At 41.5% G+C, this 18,463-nt stretch overlaps 1 protein-coding gene across 1 annotated transcript in view; it reads left to right on the top strand.

Moving 5' to 3' along the window:
- The window catches only part of PATL2 (PAT1 homolog 2), a gene marked incomplete at its 3' end in the record, with an annotated part of 141,196 nt that overhangs the window by 28,502 nt on the left and 94,231 nt on the right, over positions 1-18,463 (top strand). The window contains exons 4-8 of the mRNA XM_082244763.1: positions 2,788-3,074; positions 7,109-7,180; positions 10,431-10,502; positions 14,092-14,259; positions 15,537-15,620. Of these exons, the coding sequence (XP_082100889.1) occupies positions 2,788-3,074; positions 7,109-7,180; positions 10,431-10,502; positions 14,092-14,259; positions 15,537-15,620 (683 nt within the window). The remainder of the gene's footprint in view (positions 1-2,787; positions 3,075-7,108; positions 7,181-10,430; positions 10,503-14,091; positions 14,260-15,536; positions 15,621-18,463) is intronic.

The raw sequence follows: 18,463 nt of genomic DNA, 5'->3' as shown, positions 1-18,463 counted from the left end.
CCCAGGTGTGTAAGGCGGCGACTTGGTCGACCGTACACACTTTCACAAAATTCTACAAAGTAGATGTTCAGGCATCGGCGGATGCTTCCTTTGGCCGCAAGGTTCTTAGTGCGGCTGTTCCCTAGGGTCCCTTGTTGGGGACTCCTGGCTGTTGGGATAAGTTTTGTATCCCCTGGTTTTTTGTCTTTTCCTGGGTTGTTGCTCCTGTTGAGCACTTATTTTTGCTGTTGCCCAGCTGGTTTCCTTCCTTTGGTAAGGTTCCTTTCTTTGATGTGGAGACTGCGTTGCCTTTCGGCGCGGATGCGTTTCCCACCCCTCATGTTTGCACTGCTTTGGGACGTCCCCATATGTGACGAATATGAAGAGGCGGCGACTGTCGGAGGACGTAAGAGAAAACGGAATTTTTGTAAAATCTTACCTGTAAAATTCCTTTCTCTGAGTCCTCCGACAGTCGCCGCCCCCGCCCCTCTTTTGGGGTTTGAATGTATACTCTACTGCTATTCCACTAAAACTGAGATATGGTTGCAGGAAGTAGGAGGGTATTGACTGAGGGGACCACCCCTTGAGGGTGGGATATGTTAAAGCTTTATTGTTAACATATTCTGTTGCCTAGCTACTCCTTCGGAGCAAAGTCTAATACCCCCATATGTGACGAATATGAAGAGGCGGCGACTGTCGGAGGACTCAGAGAAAGGAATTTTACAGGTAAGATTTTACAAAAATTCTGTTTTTTTGTTGTGACATTGAATCTCAATTGGACCAGGATCCATTGTCTCATCTCCTCATCCTTTGAGCAATTCACTGAGTGCCAAACCCTTCCCGCTGTATGCAAAACAAAAAAAAAGCTGGATCTGAGTTGTAAAGCAGCTGAAACAATGTGAGGATGACCAAGTTACTTCCATGCATTGCACAACTGTGGTTTTATAAACTTTGCTGGACAAATGTCGCAAGTAATACCTAGCTGTAAAAAAATGTTTTCCATATGCTGTCTAATAGATTATTCCTTTGAATCATCCACTCCACCCACTGTCCATAATGCAGAGTTTTCCTGAAATACCTTAATCAGAAAAATACTGCATTATGGCCACTAGGTTGAACTGATGATCAAAGGAAATTAGACAAGATACAGGGAAAATTGTATGACAGTTCGGTGAATGCTTGTGACATTTGGTGCTTTCAGTCAGGAAAATATACCTGAAATGAAACTTATGCCTTTCAGGAAATATACAGTAAGCTTGCTTGAGGTCAGTCCTATATTAACCAGCAAAGCATAAGTCTTCAGCCTTCAGAAAAGGGAAATGTCCACTAAAATTCTTACTTTTTGGTCTCTTTCTAGGTTAGGGTAATTGGAGGAATGTCTAGGTTCTTTAATACCTTCCTTATGGACTAATCTTGTCGGCAGTTGCATTTCTTGTATCCCTTTTAGAGTGGTAAAGTATTGTAGCACCCTCTTGGGTAGGTGCTAGAAGAGAGAAAATGTTTTTTGTATCTTTTCTGCTTATCGGAGAGATTGCCAGGCAAATGTTATATTGCTCTCTGCCTACCAGAGAGCAGGATCTGCTAGTGAGGCCTGCTCATGGTGCTCAGGTGGAGATCAGTTTGAAGTGTTTCACACTGGTCCAATAGGGAGGCATATTGGAAAGTGATGGGAAACTTGCCAAATCAGTGTCCTGGAGGGAGGGGGTGGCTGCCCCTCTGTAGAAGCTGCCATACGGCCTCAGGTGGTCAACCTGAGGGTCAGAGATGAGCTGAACCCAGATGTCCTGCAGAGCTGACTGGAAGGGAGACACCAGAGAGGATCAGATTCTGTCTACAGGGAGTACAGATCTGTGTCATGGGGCCTGTTCTGAGAGGGCCACCCCTTCTTTGGAAGAGTTAGTGGACCGATGTGAGTCAAGGGAGTGCTAGAGAGTGTTCTGATGATAAAGTAGTTGCAAAAAGTCTGCTGCTAGAGAGCAAGACTTAATTCTTCCATACAAGGGGCAGTATGGTTAAAGCTGTGTCTGTTTACACAAAACCTGGTGAGGCTGTCCTTATTAACTGTAAATAGTTCAAGTTGGAGTATCCCACTATTCCCTTCTCCCATCCAAGTTCCACAAATATAAAAACCAAAACCCTAGACTGTTTGTTGAGTATTGAGCAACTGGAAGTAAGGACGGATGAGTTAACTATCCCTAAGTGACTGTCTGCAGGTAATCATAGGAGGCCCAAGAAGTCATCACACAGCAAGCCCTACGGGGAGAGTGCTACATTATGAAGGTGTGTGTTTTTTTTTTTTTTTTTTTTTTTTTGAAAACCTTTTTTATGCTTTCTATACATGAAGGTAGAAAACCTTCTGTGTGCTGCTGCCCCTAATACTCACCTGAGACCCCTCTTGATTCAGCCATGTGCATTGGAGCCTCAGCTGTCCCAGGTATTTCTCTCCTTATTGAGGGACACAGCAGCTGGAGCCAGTGGCTCCCACTGCTGTCAATTACAGCCAATTAGGAGAGAGAAGAGGGCAGGCCAAGCCACGGCTTGGGATCAAGCACGCACCAGTGCCGCCATAGCAAGCGGCTTGCTATTGGAGGCATTGCTTAAGAGGGTGGAGCAAGGAGTGCTGGTGGGGGACCCGAGAAGAGGAGGATTGGGACTCCATGTGGAAAACCATTACATGGTTTACAGGGAAGTATACCAGGCTTTTTTTTTTTTTTTTTTATCACTTTGAGCAGTAGTATAGGAACCAATGTTCAATAAAGCAGCTTTTTCAATACTTTATGTAGAACTAACAAGATTAACTTGTTTAAGATCATGAAGATTCTGAAGATGAAGGTGCTAAAGAGGAGAACCAAAGCAAAAAGGCAGATCAAAAACCTGAGCTGATTTGTAAAGACAAAGAGCCTCCAGAAATACAGGCAGAGCTGGTAGAAGATTTAGAGACCTCAAATCAAGAGGTGGAAACTGTCACAGAATCCCTGAAAGAAGTTGACCTTTCTGTAGACATGGGGAACCGAGCAGAAAGTACAAGAATAGATGATTCTGACTTTGGAGATCCAGCGGTGATGAAAGCCTTTCATGGCCAGCCAGCTCTAGAGGTAATATGTGCATATTCCAGAATTTGTTTATTATTGCTGTATTATATATTTTACTATGCTGCGATAACATAATTCTTCGCATTTGTCATGTTTCCGCAAATTGGCCTGATTTCACGCACCTCTAAGCTGCTATTCACTGCTAGAGGATTCCTCTTTAACCTACAGTGCCTTGCGAAAGTTTTCGGCCCCCTTGAACTTTGCAACCTTTTGCCACATTTCAGGCTTCAAACATAGATATAAAACTGTAATTTTTTGTGAAGAATCAACAAGTGGGACACAATCATGAAGTGGAACGAAATTTATTGGATATCTCAAACTTTGTTAGCAAATAAAAAAACTGAAAAATTGGGCGTGCAAAATTATTCAGCCCCTTTACTTTCAGTGCATTAAACTCTCTCCAGATGTTCAGTGAGGATCTCTGCATGATCCAATGTTGACCTAAATGACTAATGATAAATAGAATCCACCTGTGTGTAATCAAGTCTCTGTATAAATGCACCTGCACTGTGATAGTCTCAGAGGTCCGTTTAAAGCGCAGAGAGCATCATGAAGAACAAGGAACACACCAGGCAGGTCCGAGATACTGTTGTGGAGAAGTTTAAAGCCGGATTTGGATACAAAAAGATTTCCCAAGCTTTAAACCAGTGTTAATTTCGTAGACTAAAACGTTTTCGTCGACTAAATTAAAACAATTTTAGTCGACTAAAACAATTCAGATGACTAAAATACGACTAAAACTAAAATGGCATTTTAGTCATAAGATTATAACTAAAACTAAATAAAAAATTGACAATCAAAATTAACACTCCACTGCTGCCCATTTCTATATCGGCAACACAATTCCATCCAGAGCATGTAATAATAGCACATTAAAGTTTAAACATGTATTGCACCACCGCATACGCATAAGTAAGGAGTATCGACTAAGCTGCTGAAAACTAAACAATTAAGAAAAAGGCTTTTCTTCTATTTTTCCCTAATATTTAATGTTGGTAATATATTCAGGTAATATGTGCAATGACATTACAGCCAATGGATTTTACAGCAGTGTTCATTTCGTCAACGAAAACGTTTTCGTCACCGGCATTTTTCAACTGACAAAAACGAGACGCAAAGTATAGCACATTTTCGTCAAATGACGACAACTATGACGAAAATCAAATCCGTTTTCGTTAACGAACTAAAACTAAATGAGAATGTGACGCAGGGATGTTTTCACGGAGCTCCGCCTGTGTGGCGTCTGGCGACGCATGCCCCGTGACGTCCGACGTGAGGAGTGGACTACTACAAGAGTTGACTCGAGACCAGTCACCTGACCTCACCAGAGCCCTGCAGCTGCAGCACTACAGCCAGACGCGCAAGGCCCGACTCATCACACGGCACTGGCACCCGGCCACCACTACATCCAGAGCAGAGCACCCACTGTGAGGTTAACAGCCAGGCCAGCTATTACTGCCTCCCTGAGTCCCCTCAGACCACTCACCAGTCACCACTGGCATCCGATTCCGCCATCCATCCAGGACTGTGTGCGTGCATATAGGCCGCTGAGGCCCGCCCGGCCCATCCTGTTCAACAACTTCAGTTCAGGGTCAGACCAGAGACCATCCTTAAACCTGAGACCCCCATCCAGCACTCTGAGCAGCACTGTGTGCACTCACTGCACTGACTGCAGGCAGCAGCATTACAGGCCTCCTCTCTGACCTGACCATGACCATTTAGATGACTAAAATGTAGGACGTTTTAGTCAACTAAAATGTAAGATGTTTTAGTCGACTAAAATGTACTGGAGTTTAAGTCGACTAAATACGACTAAAACTAAAACACTTGCAGAAGACTAAAATGGGACTAAAACTAAAATGCCATTTTAAGACTAAAACTAAATTGAAATTTGCTGCCAAAATTAACACTGCTTTAAACATCCCAAGGAGCACTGTGCAAGTGATAATATTGAAATGGAAGGAGTATCAGACCACTGCAAATCTACGAAGACCTGGCCGTCCCTCTGAACTTTCAGCTCATACAAGGAGAAGACTGATCAGAGATGCAGCCAAGAGGCCCATGATCACTCTGGATGAACTGCAGAGATCTACAGCTGAGGTGGGAGACTCTGTCCATAGGACAGCAATCAGTCATATACTGTACAAATCTGGCCTTTATGGAAGAGTGGCAAGAAGAAAGCCATTTCTTAACGACATCCATAAAAAGTGTCGTTTAAAGTTTGCCACAAGCCACCTGGGAGACACACCAAACATGTGGAAGAAGGTGCTCTGGTCAGATAAAATCAAAATCAAACTTTTTGGCAACAATGCAAAACGTTATGTTTGGCATAAAAGCAACACAGCTCATCACCCTGAACACACCATCCCCACTGTCAAACATGGTGGTGGCAGCATCATGGTTTGGGCCTGCTTTTCTTCAGCAGGGACCATTCTGGAAGAAAACCTGATGGGAGTTTGCAAAAGACCTGAGACTGGGAAGGAGATTTGTCTTCCAACAAGACAATGATCCAAAACATGAAGCAAAATCTACAATGGAATGGTTCACAAATAAACATATCCAGGTGTTAGAATGGCCAAGTCAAAGTCCAGACCTGAATCCAATCGAGAATCTGTGGAAAGAACTGAAAACTGCTGTTCACAAACGCTCTCCATCCAACCTCATCCAACCTCACTGAGCTCGAGCTGTTTTGCAAGGAGGAATGGGCAAAGATTTCAGTCTCTCGATATGTAAAACCGATAGACATACCCCAAGCGACTTACAGCTGTAATCGCAGCAAAAGGTGGCGCTACAAAGTATTTAACGTAAGGGGGCTGAATAATTTTGCACGCCCAATTTTTCAGTTTTTTATTTTGTTAAAGTTTGAAATATCCAATAAATTTTGTTCCACTTCATGATTGTATCCCACTTGTTGATTCTAAACAAAAAATTACAGTTTTTTTATATCTTTAGACCCGGTTCACACTCATGCGAGTGCCGGGTTCGCATGTAATGTCGGAGCGCACTGCTCCGACATTACATGCGATCAGCTGTGCGGTGCGAGTTTAGCCATACAGTTTGTATGGCTAAATTCGCATCGCACCCGGTGCAAACACGCACAGGAGGCATTTTTGCAGCCGCATCAGGATCGGATCGCACAGCGGTTCACACTTGTGCGATCCCATCCTGTGCGAACTGCACGATCGCACTGCGATATGCGATCAAACTGGGGGTGTCGTTAAGATTACATTGACACCCCCAGCGTATCGCATATGGCAGTGTGAACTGCCGGGGGTGCGTGTGCGATGCGGGAAAAGGCTGCGAATTCGCAGCCTTCCCGCATCGCAATAGTGTGACCCGAGCCTTAGGTTTGAAGCCTGAAATGTGGCAAAAGGTCGCAAAGTTCAAGGGGGGGGGGGGGCGAATACTTTCGCAAGGGACTGTATATAAATACTGCTCTGCCTACACTTCCACTATCTATGGTCACCTTTTTTTTAAAAGCTAAATTCACAGGGAAACCATTTAGGGTAATGTATAGTGATTTTGCATTTTAGTCAAAGGGAAAAAATAGTGGTAAATATCAAAAATTGCAGAAAAAGAGAGGTTTAGTAATGGCAGTCTACAAATGCTTATAGTTTAAAGAACAGGCTTTTCTTTTTTTTTTTTTTGCATATATTTTTCTTTCCTATTCTATTTTCGCTAAGGGTGAATAAGACCTTCTTTTTTTTTTTTTTCTCAAACTCTAGGTCTTCTTCCTGGACATGTAACACTGCATGTCATGTGATAGAGAAGGCACTGGTGATGTAGCCTTCCCAGGATGCATCTGTGAGGCCATGGTTACATTACCAATGCCTCACTCCAGGAATTTGAAAAACAGTAGTTAGAAGTAAAAGCAAAAAGTGTTATGCAAGTTTTTTTCAAAACCTAAACGAGCAGTTTATTGCTATATTTGCATCCTGCCCTTGTTACAGTAATATATACAGAGGGTTCAGTTGGAGTTTAAATTTCTTCTGTCACTAGACTAAACCAGTAATACTCATATTCCTTTTGTCTTTCAGAGTTTGGACAGCGCTGTTGTTGATAGTGGATTTGGCTCTACCTGGACAGAGTTTGATACAGACTACGATTTGGTAAACTTGTGTGTTTTTTTTTTTTTTGTTTTTTTTGTGTATGCTTGGAGAAGACTCTTCCAAACTGGCAATTCAATATGAGTAATGACAAAAAAAGAGCACTTTCGCGCTAAGGCATAATGGGGGGGGGAGCTGCTGGCACAATACTCTGGTAAAAGTATCGCAATAGGACAAAATAGGAATTTTAAGTGCTCAAAATACCTTGTGCAATATGGTTCTCATATGAGCAACCTATATATTAAAAAATTAAAGTGCTATTTTGTATAATACATTTTAAAATTCCATCGAATACAGATAACAATTAATAGTCCTTTGAATTGAAGTGTAAATAGTTGTTTCAAGTAAAATAATGTGCAGTAGTAGAGTAACAGTCCTTTTGAAAGAGATGTCATCAAAAGAAAGATGTCCTTAAAAAAAGGTCACACCACCATTTGTGACAAATGGGAGGCTTACTGGAAGCTTATGACCCCCAAAAAGGTAAACCCAATCCTCCACTTTTTTTTTTTTTTTTTTAATCCTGAGAGCAGAGCAAGGTCCGCGATTTCCAGCCCAGCCTGCTAGTCTCGCCCCGTTAAAACAGAAGGATGGAATGGAAAAGCCGATCATAGCTAAACCACGTTTTAAACATTTAAAAATGTTCATTGAAAATGTTAGCAGCAATCAAGCAGATACCAAGCAGGTATCAAGGAGAAGATGACTCCAGTCACCAGATTCCAAATGGCCATGCGTGGTACGTTATATGTCCTTGCTCTTCCCTACTCGTTTCATCACATATGACATCAGGAGCCATGAACGTTTTTTTATTTTTTGTGAGGCTTAAATAAAAATGTATGACCGAGGTTGGAGTCGGTAGTGAACGACTTGGAGAATTATAACAACTAAGGCTTGTATTGACCACCACCTTGGTGTCACAAGCTTCCGGCAAGCATCCCATTTGTCACATAGGGTGGTGTGACCTTTCTCTGGGTGCCTGGACATCTCTTGTACTTTCTTCTTATATCTCCACATCTATTTCAAAAGGACTGTTACTAATACTGCACATTATTTTACCACAATTCACACTTCATTGAGAAGGACTTTATTATTCTATGTATTTGATGGAATTTTTTAGTTTATTGTACACGTAAGCACTTTAATATTTATATTGCTCATGTTTGAGCCATATTGCACAAGGTATTTTAAGCACTTTAACTTATTAAATCTGCTGTAGTTTGTGTTCGATGGAATAATTTAATTAACCTTCAAAGTAGGTGTGCGCAGCCTATTGCATTAGGGTGTGCACCCAAAAGCTCAAACACACATTCCATTTATCTGCATCCTCAGCTGCACTGGACAGTGTATGAATGGGAAGTGCTCTGTGCTGGGAGGCTTCCTGTTCATTCACAAACTGAAGCACAGTTTTGCTGTGGTTCAGCTATGAATGAACACAGTGAGTGAGAGTGTTCATTTAGAAAAGGAAGGTGCAAATAAATGACATATTTACTAGCCCCCTCCCCCCCCCACTCGCCATCCTGAAACATTCCCCACAGCAGCCGCGGATAGGGAAGCCAGCAGCACTGTGGGGGAAAGCCCGAACTGTAGGCGCAATTGGCACTGCATGTAGTGATTAGGGTGTGCCCAGGCACACCCCCTGCGCACACCTATGACCTTCAATAAAAATCATATGCTGACAGTCAAGCAATCTGGAGACCATAGTAAAACATGGAATATTTAACTTTTTCTGTTAAAGATCTGGACATCATCCCCTCCTCAGTCCCTATTTTTCATTGCAGACACTAATAACATTAAGGGCCTGTTCACGCCATAGAAACATAGTCCATATGCACTCTGGATGCTTTGCTGTGTGCACGTTTTTGATGCTGTCCAGTGCATTTTTTTTTTGCACTGGAACTGACCACACAGGTGTGAACTACGCCATTAAAAACCATATAACTTGCTATCCATGCATTTTTTGATGCAGGAAAAAATAATGCACTGGACTGCATGTGGTGTGGTGTGAATTGGCCCTACATGATAAATGGGAAGAACTTGAGGGGTGAGTGGAATCAGTTTCCAAGTCTGGGACCCTTGTTTGTTTAAAAAGCCCATTACCCCCCCCCCCCCTTCCCTCCCAAATCCTCAACAGGTTTGTTTTTGTGGCAAAATGGGTCCTTGTCCTCCAGCAGTGGATGTGTTCTAATACTGCAGAGACCTAGAAGTCTTTGCATGGCTCTCATTCCTAACTTGGCTCAATGGAAGTGGGTTGACTGGCCTTGGGCGTCAGCCATTCTCAAAGAGGTTGCTAAACAAATCTCTTGCAGCTCCTAATAATAAAGTGACCAAAATACAACTAGTGGGTTGCCTTGTTAGCACCATTGCTGCTCCATTCTTTAATTGAAAAAAAAACGAAGGAACAGAGTCGAAAATTGTTGGCTGAACAGTACCTGCATCCAACCAGATGCAGGCATTTAGGCATTTTGAGAGTTGGCTCTTGGACTACTATGGGTGCAGTGAGAGATTTGTCCATATGCGCGGTTTGTTGGGGATGGAGGAATCCTTTTTAGATGTCATTAATTCAGTCTGCAGACTGAACAGACGTATGGGCGTATAGCCACCCTTACACTTTAGCTTTTATTTAGCGTAAGCTGAGACTTGACTTGCGTATTCTGTCAGCTGGCTTAAAGCAGAACTCCACTCCCTATCATGTAACATGAACTATGTTTAATCCTTATGCCGCTAGCATTAGTAAATGGGATGGGGCATATTTGATTATAGGAACACTATATATATATATATATATATATATATATATATATATATATATATATATATATATATATATATATATATATATATATACACACACATTTTTTTTTTTTTTTTTTGTTCCTGTTTTCTGGCCTTGGCCAAAATGATGTCACACATCCCATGAGTCTTCATGGACATTTTTTTTATTATTGGGAAGAGGGGATTTCTCAACTAAGCACACCCTCTTGCATGCATGTCTGAGCTAAGGGCAGATGAATTCCAGAACCATCTGCCCTTTCTCAAGATGGCCATGGCTGGAAATGCTAGGGGGTGAAGACTTGGATGGGTGGGTTTGCTTAGTTTAAAAATTATTTAAATTGCAATGTTCAGTTTGTGGTGATTGGGTACACTTTTAATTCTGCTTTAACTGAAATTTTTAATTTCAGCTCCATTAATGGTAATAAAAAAGTGTTTTTTTTTCATTGTCTAATTATGTGATCGATAAACTCGATTTTTCTTGCAGTCCACAATGGATTCGAGTACTTGGATGGGCTCCCCTAAAGTAAGAGGGACACCTGCTGGACAAATACTAGAGGTATACCTTGCACTGAAACATTGAACTTTTGACATGCCAAAATTTGTTGAATGCCTTTGTTTGGGCTTATCAGGGCCAAACTACAGGAAAAGCGGTCTGCCTTTTCATCTGGTTATTGCTTATTTTTTAATATACTCCTGGATAAAACGACAATTATAATGACCTAATGTATTACACAGACGATGGTGAAGTTGGCTGTCCTATGGAATCGCACCATTCGAATTAACTCTGGAGATCTAGGCAGAAGAAAAGGGCTTAACATGGCCAAATATGGTGTTTTGTTGTCTTGGTGCTTTTGGTGCTTTTGTTTATGGTGTTTTGGTGCTTTCAGCACTTTTTTGTACAAGTGAACATCTCTATTACCACATCTTCCGACTGTCCCTTTTTGTTTTGGAGGGATTGTCCCTCCTTTTTAGAAGCACATATCTTTATTATGACAGCTGTCCCTATTTGTGGTCCAATGTATAGTTCTCTATATATGAAAAAAGCACACAAACTACCAAAAGTGTTTTACTGCACTAAATTATTTATCTGCCTTTTTATAAATGTAGCGGTAGACTGAGATTAACTCATGACTCAGGAAAGTCCGCAATAAACAATGCATATAAGCATTAACTGCAAAGTGAATAATACTATAACTTGTCTAGGATGCATTCTAGGAGAATGGCTAGGATATGGTGCAATGTCTTCTGAGAGGTACCTCTTGGCATAAGCAGTAGGAAAGGTCTCTGTGTAGCAGCTGTAAAGGGGCAGTTTTTAGTCCTTTAGTTATAATTTGAGCCAGCTAGTGTTGGGGCCCAGTCAAGCCTGCAGGCAGCAATAAGGATACTAGATGGCTGTGTGGTCGTTTACTTAAACGGTTCAGTCTTTCTAGCAGCAGATGGCAAATCCCCACAGCAGCAGCTCACCAGTTCCAGTGATATTGCAGCTCACCGTCTGATCATACACAGCAACTAGTCCACTTTCTGCTCTGCACCCAGGTGACTCTGGCTGTTGGCACACCTGGACTCTGAATCCCACTCTGGACAGCATTATGCAACAGTATTGATACCCACTGGATAGCAATGTGCGCACTCTGTGCTCCCTCATGGCAAGAGGAAGCTGTGTCCTGTACAGCCTGAAACCATGCAGCCCTTTTCCTGGCAATTCTCTGAGAAATACTGTTCAAAATATCTTGATTACATTAAAGTCTCTCTCCTCTGGACTACAGTTTGTACAGTGCTGCCTGACAGTTTATTGAACTCTTCCTGTCCAGCAGCTCGCTCTTGCTGATCTAGCTGTTACAAGTTTAGCACCACAGGGCAGCAGCTACAAAGAGCAGCTGCAGCCAGTGTTTTTCTCACTCCCCATTCTTTACCAAGCACCTGCCCACATAAATGATGGCATTTGGGATTATTAAAAAGCCAGTATAAACTAAAAGCTCTTGGGGATTTAACCTCTGCGTGTGGGGTTTAAAAATAAAAAAAAAAAAAAAAGGGTTTAAAAAATAGATTTCGGAAAAATTGATATGAATTGGTCCTAATTCTTTTAAACCAAAATAATCAGCTTCATACCAAACAAATCTGTGCATTAAATGTACAGCAGTTGGATTAAGCACATTTTATCTCTTAGAGAATGGACATAAGCTCAATATCCTGTTTGATATCAATCATGTTGTGACTTCATTGCATTTATTTAATATATCGGTTGTCTGATTGTATGGTCATCTGGAAATATTATTAGTTAGAAAACTGGCACTGAGAAAAGATTTCAGTGGACCCTAACATTTCAGCACTTCTACCTCCCACCCCTCAGTTTCTTGATTAGGTGAGGATTGACTCAGTGACACCCTCTAGAGCAGTGTTCTCCTAACTGTGGCAAGGGGCATTTGCAGGCCTTTATCCAGCCCATGAGCACCAACAATGGGTCACCGTTCCTTCCTCGACGCCAATGATGGGGCACTATTTCTTCCCTTAATATTGATTTGCACTATTCTTTCTCCTAAAACAAGGGACTTTTCCTCAGACTAACATCCACAATGGAGCATCATTCCTCCCACTGACACCAATAATAGGGCACTAATCCTGATGCCAACAATTGGCACTATTCCTTCTATTAACACTAATGATGAAGCATTGCATACTCCCATTGACGCCAATGCATTTTCTACTCCCACTGGTCACATTCTTGCCCCCAGAGAGTCTGAAGGACACTAAACTGGCCCTTTGTTTAGAAAGTTTGGAGACCCCCCTGCTCTAGAGGGTCCACCAAAAGCATCTGCATTTGGCAGCTAATGGCTCACAATTTCCATCAAAACCATGCAAGAATGTCAACTGATTTGAGGGCCAGTGAATCAGACTTTGAGTGAATTTAAATCAGCAGAAGAACCAAGACGAAGTGAATTGAAGTACTTTTTTTTTTTCATTTTTTTTTTTTTTTTTGTTTATCCTCTAACTGCTCTAAAACAGAAATCCAAAGAACTTGCTGCATTTCCTCTTTGAAGGAAGTACAAACTCATTCCTATCTGAGACTTGCCACCATGCACAGATATTTCTTAAAGTTCAGAATTGCTACAGTAGGTAGTGGGAACTGTGCATGTTTCCATTTTAAAAAAAAAATGTGGTGGCAGATACCCTTTGTTTAAAGGGATAACACGAGTTACCCAATCCCAGTGGTGGTGATTCATTTTTTTCTGCAATTTAGGTTGATGCCCCATGCACTCAAAAAATCTCTGCACAGGTTGAGGCAGTGTGCACGATCTTCAGTTTTGCATAGCAGTCCACTAATGCATGCTCTGGAGAGTTACAATTTTTCCCAGAGGCCACCTCTAAATTCTGTACACTGAATATTGCAGTTTTAAAACTTTGCCTAGGGCCTACTGTTTGCTACATAACCATCTTTTTCACCAAAATAGTAGTGTCAAACCTTTCAAGAGGAGCTGATAGATTTCTCTGATTTCTCTTAATACATGTTGAATGGTTATCTTCTAACATCCTCCCAAAGTTGCAACAAACAATCCACCATTTTTAGAACCTGTAACAAAAAAAAAAAAAAAAAAGCAGTTTACATGACATGGAGAACAATGGTGGAGTAGAGATGGAATTCCTTTAAGACCAATTGGTATCAGCATGGGTAGTCCAGGTTTATTATAAAGCAGTATGCAATTAGATTATGTAAGAGGTAAGCGCTATAACCAAAGTCTTATGGTTTTTCTAACAAGATTTATACAACATTCACCCAAGGTTCACTTTTTTTTTTATTGGTTTTAATCCTGAAAAAAGGTGTAAAACTTGTAAATGTTTTTAAATGGACCCCATGCCTTTTTTATCTTTGAGAAGGTTTTCGCATATTTAAATAAAGCTAATCTGTCCTTCTCAAAATACACGGGCTGATATGCTGACTTTTCCTGAAAATGCTACCTGCCCAGCTATTATGCAGATTCATTGACCTCCGTACTAAAACCATGCAGATCAGAAAAGACAGAGAGGTGTTGGAATTATCTGCATACATTTTTCAGGCGAAAGCCCAGAAATGGCAGCCTTGGTGTTTCTCTCCTAAAGGGTTTCTGTTCAAGTCTTTATAACAAATTGTCTTGTGTCACATAATATAGGATAGGGCTATCGTGAGAGTGATGGACAAGGCGCCATATTTGCCACCAGCCAACTTGGAGTTCCTGGGCTCCCCTATGCATCGTGGGTATATGTGTTCACCAAGGCTGAAGGGTCCAGAGATGGGTAGGCTGTCCCCCAAGCCATTTCGACCGCGGTTTCATAGGCAGGTAAAAGATTCTGAATTTCTTGCACTATTCCATAAGCTCCACTCGTTTTAAGATCTGATTGCACTTGAATTTGCTTAGGCTGTGTACATATCGCAATTTACTACGGGAAAAATCTTTCCAGTTTTTTATGCTTTAAGTCTTGTGCAGTTTGGATTAATTTTACATGCTATTAGCATGGAACTCTTAAATAACACGTTTCCCTGAAACCATATCAAAGCAGCAGCAAGCAGGGCTTTTTCAAGCACTGCATCAAAAATGTTCAGGTCTCAACAGGGCCTTCGTTTTGGTTTGGACATTTACTGCCTTTATATTGAAATAGTGTAAATAATGGGGCTAAACTGCACAAATAATTAGATGTAGTCATAGCTCCCAAGAGTCTCTCATTTGAAGGGCCTGTCCCTCTTTTCAGACCTAATCCCTCTGTGTCTCATGCAGTCTGTTATCCCTCTTTTTTGGGTCATCCCTATACAAAATTTACTTTTATTATCAAGTGTTATGCTGCATTTCATTTTATCCAACCTCCTATATTACTGTAATTTTGTTATTTTAAAAGGCTAATAAAAATGGAGGTTAAAAAAAAAAAAAAAAAAAAAAAAAAAAAAACTTCTTTGGTTTAACCAATCCCCTTTTTTTTTTTTTTTTTTTCTGTATATTAGTTCTTTGTGGTCTGCGTGACCAGGACCTCAGTAGGGATGTATGTTTTGCCTACATACTGTGTCCTATAAGGTGTCCCTTAGGCGGTATAGATGTAGCAAATAAGCCAATGGTTTAACACAGTGTTTCTCAACTCCGGTCCTCAAGGCACACTAACAGGCCAGATTTTAAGTATTACCTTGGCGAAATGCAGACTAGAATAGTGCAATCACTGAGCAGCCAATGATTTCACCTGTGATGTATTTCAGTTTTCTTGCAAACCTGGCCTGTTAGTGTGCCCTGAGGACCGGAGTTGAGAAACGTTGGTTTAACATCACACTCCTTTCCTTCTACCTCAAATCTTCTGTGGCATTTAGGGCTGAAAGTGTATATCCATAGCAAGGAGGTTTAGTGACTGACACTGGTGCATTGCAGTGCTGGGTTTCTGGAATTCAACACCAGAGTTTAAAGTGAGTTGTAGAGAAATGTGCAATAATTACTAAGTTTACTGTATTCGTGAGCATTTACATTTTATATGGTCTATTTTTTTGCCAACTGGAAAACCACAAAGCACATCATTTTTCTATAGCTGAGGTTTATCTTGTATTCTGAGTAAATTTACTAGCTTAAGTTGGTTCCAACAGTCTCCACTGATGCCCCGCAGCATGCGCCCACCTTTTCCATTCACACCTCCCAGAAGAACAGGTCCACCATTCACCCCCAATCAGGTAGGTTATGTGCATTCTAATTTGCTGCTGAGCTTGGTAATGTGTGACCTGCTTTTTGCTAATTGAGATGCCCTGGGTCAGGTTGATGTGTACCATTTTGGTTATACTAAACATCTACATCAACTTTTCTTTAGTGCAGTAGCCTCCAAACTGCAGGCTGGCTGTGGCTCTTTGCTTGCCTATATCTGGCCCTTGGGGCATGATTCCCCCCCACGAATACCAATGATGGGACATGATTCCCCCCCATGAATACCGATGATGGGGCATGATTCCCCCCCCCCCCCCCCCACGAATACCAACTGAGGGAGGCTTACTTGCTCACAATTATGGGTTGCTATTACTTGTCCTGCCCACGGGTATTGAGTCATTTTTTTTACCCCCACTAACCAAGCCGTAGGTGTTGTTTACTCCTATTGTCTACAGTCCAGCACCCCTGAAGTGTCAAGGACCGTAAACTGACCCTTTGCTTAGAAGTTTGGAGACCCAAGCTCTAGAGTATAGAAAAGGGCAAACGCCAACACCAATCATAGCCCATGGGACTTGAGAGACACGACCCACAAATTAAAAATACAAAAATGTATTTGGAGTCTCATATGACATCACATACATACATTTTAAAACCTATCATAATGGTTACCAAAAATATCCAACAGTAGAATTGTACATGAATAGAATACATATCAATGTATAAACATTCCAGCAATTCTAGACAGTCTGTGTCGTTAATATCTACGTGATTTCTGAGTTACAAAAATCGCTTCCTCAGGGGAAGCACAGATAAGCATCTAAAAACACAGATAAATTAGAAAAAAAAAAATCCCACCTTGTACCCAGACTTAAAATTAACATTGCTATCCAAACCTTCATGTATAACCAATGGATAATGGATAGCCTAGTACATTTGGTCAACTGTTCACATGGCTCAGAATGAATGTCATCCCAGACGAGGAGACCCCGTGGTCCACAATTTTTTCTCCCCGGGAGTTGAGGGGAGGAAATTAAGCCAAAAGCAAGCAGCTGGTGCCCCCAAACAACTCCACAGACCAATGGACTGTCTGTGAGATCATGGAACTGAAATAGAATGGGATGGAGATGAAAAACCATTACTTGCTTGACTTTTGACCAAATTTAATTCAAACAGCTGGAACCTACAATTTACAATGACATATGATCAAACACAAGTTTCAATTTCTGGATATCGCTGTGCAGAAGGACAATGAAGGCAATATCTTCATTGCCCTGTACCCTAAGCCTACGGCAGGCAATACTATTTTGTATGCCACAAGTGCCCATCCAGCTCCACTCATACGGTCCATTCCATATGGACAATACCTCTGTTTTAAAATGTAATTGTAGCAATAATGAAACTTTTGAGAAGGAATCTAATTTTCTAGGAGACAGACTAATGGAAAGAGGATACAGTAAGAAATGCTTTATTAGGGCTTATAATCACACACAAACTCAATCTAGAGAATCCTTATTGTTTGCAAAAAAGCAAAAAAAAATGTATTACTCGGTTTAATGCTCAACATACAGTTAAAATGTATCCTACAAAGACATTGGTATCTATTGACGCAGGATCTGGTTATCTCCAAATTATAGACAAACCAACTATGGTATTTAGATGACAGATGACTTCTGTCTCTTAAAGACAAACTAGTTCACTGTTATTTCTCAGGACGTAATTTGAAAACCAACCCCTTGAAGGATACAAGTAAATGTTGTAGATGAGCATATTGTAAATACATTAACACTGACAAAAATATTATTTTGCCTAATGGGAAAAGTTTTTTTTCCCCAAAAAATTAGTAAATTGCCAGACTGAAGGTGTACCTCATGACCTGTGAATGTGGGGCCTACTATGTGGGGAAAATGTTTAGAGAATTTTGGAGACGTATTTATGACCATGTATATGCAGTTGAAATTGGTGATCTTTATACCCCTTTAGGAAGGCATGCAGCCCAGGTTCATGAGTACCTCCCCTTCAAGGTGCAATTTATTGATTTAGAACATATTCCACCGGACCCGCGAGGGGGGGAACTGGAATAGGTGCATAATTCAGAGCGAAATATGGTGGATACATTCACTAAGGGCAATGCTCCAGGATTGAATGATTCCACATCATTTAAGCCTTTTCTACCTATCTGATGATTTATTGATTTTTTTTTTTTTTTTTTTTTTTTTTTTCCCTGGGAGTTTCAAGCCCTTCTGGCTTCATGATTGACTAATATCAGGGCTTTCCTTCCCCTCTTCATTCTCTTTATCTCTTCGGGGTGTCCCCAGCTGCTCATGAGACTGCATATCCCCTGCCGCTTTGCTCCTAGGGACAGGAGGGCTTGGTATCACATTTGCCTGTTTTGCCAATTATTGCTCGCCTGGGGACCCGACCCTGTAGACTGGGGCAGCAGCCTGATTCATTTCCAGCTGTTTCCTGCCCCACATGTCTTCCCCTAACCTATAGTGGCTCCAGCTCTGGATCTTGGCTGCTGACAAGTGGCTTAGTCATGCGCTAATCCAAGCATGCGCCTCTACCCTGTGTTCCTGGCGGACGCAGTCTGATGCGTACGCTGTGCACTGCCTGGCAGCCATTTGTGTTCCAGTGGCCATGGCTTCACTGGAAGGCATTTTCTTTGCTCCTCCTTACTTGCCGTTAGCCCTATGGTGGTTTCCTGCCATTGTGATGCAGGAGGGGTTTTTTTGCTGATTGCAGGGGCTATTTAGTCACTGGGTTGCCACCTCCTTTCTTTGGTATGCTACATGTGCTACTCACAATCCCAGGACCTTCTGGTAATATTCAGATTAGATTTACATGCACTAGGTGTATATATATTTGACGTCTATTT

The sequence above is a fragment of the Pelophylax lessonae genome, assembly GCF_965119305.1.
Source record: "Pelophylax lessonae genome assembly, chromosome: 2".
Lineage (NCBI taxonomy): Eukaryota > Metazoa > Chordata > Amphibia > Anura > Ranidae > Pelophylax > Pelophylax lessonae.
The sequence above is the reverse complement of the archived record's forward strand: the minus strand, read 5'-3'. Positions and strand labels throughout refer to the sequence as shown.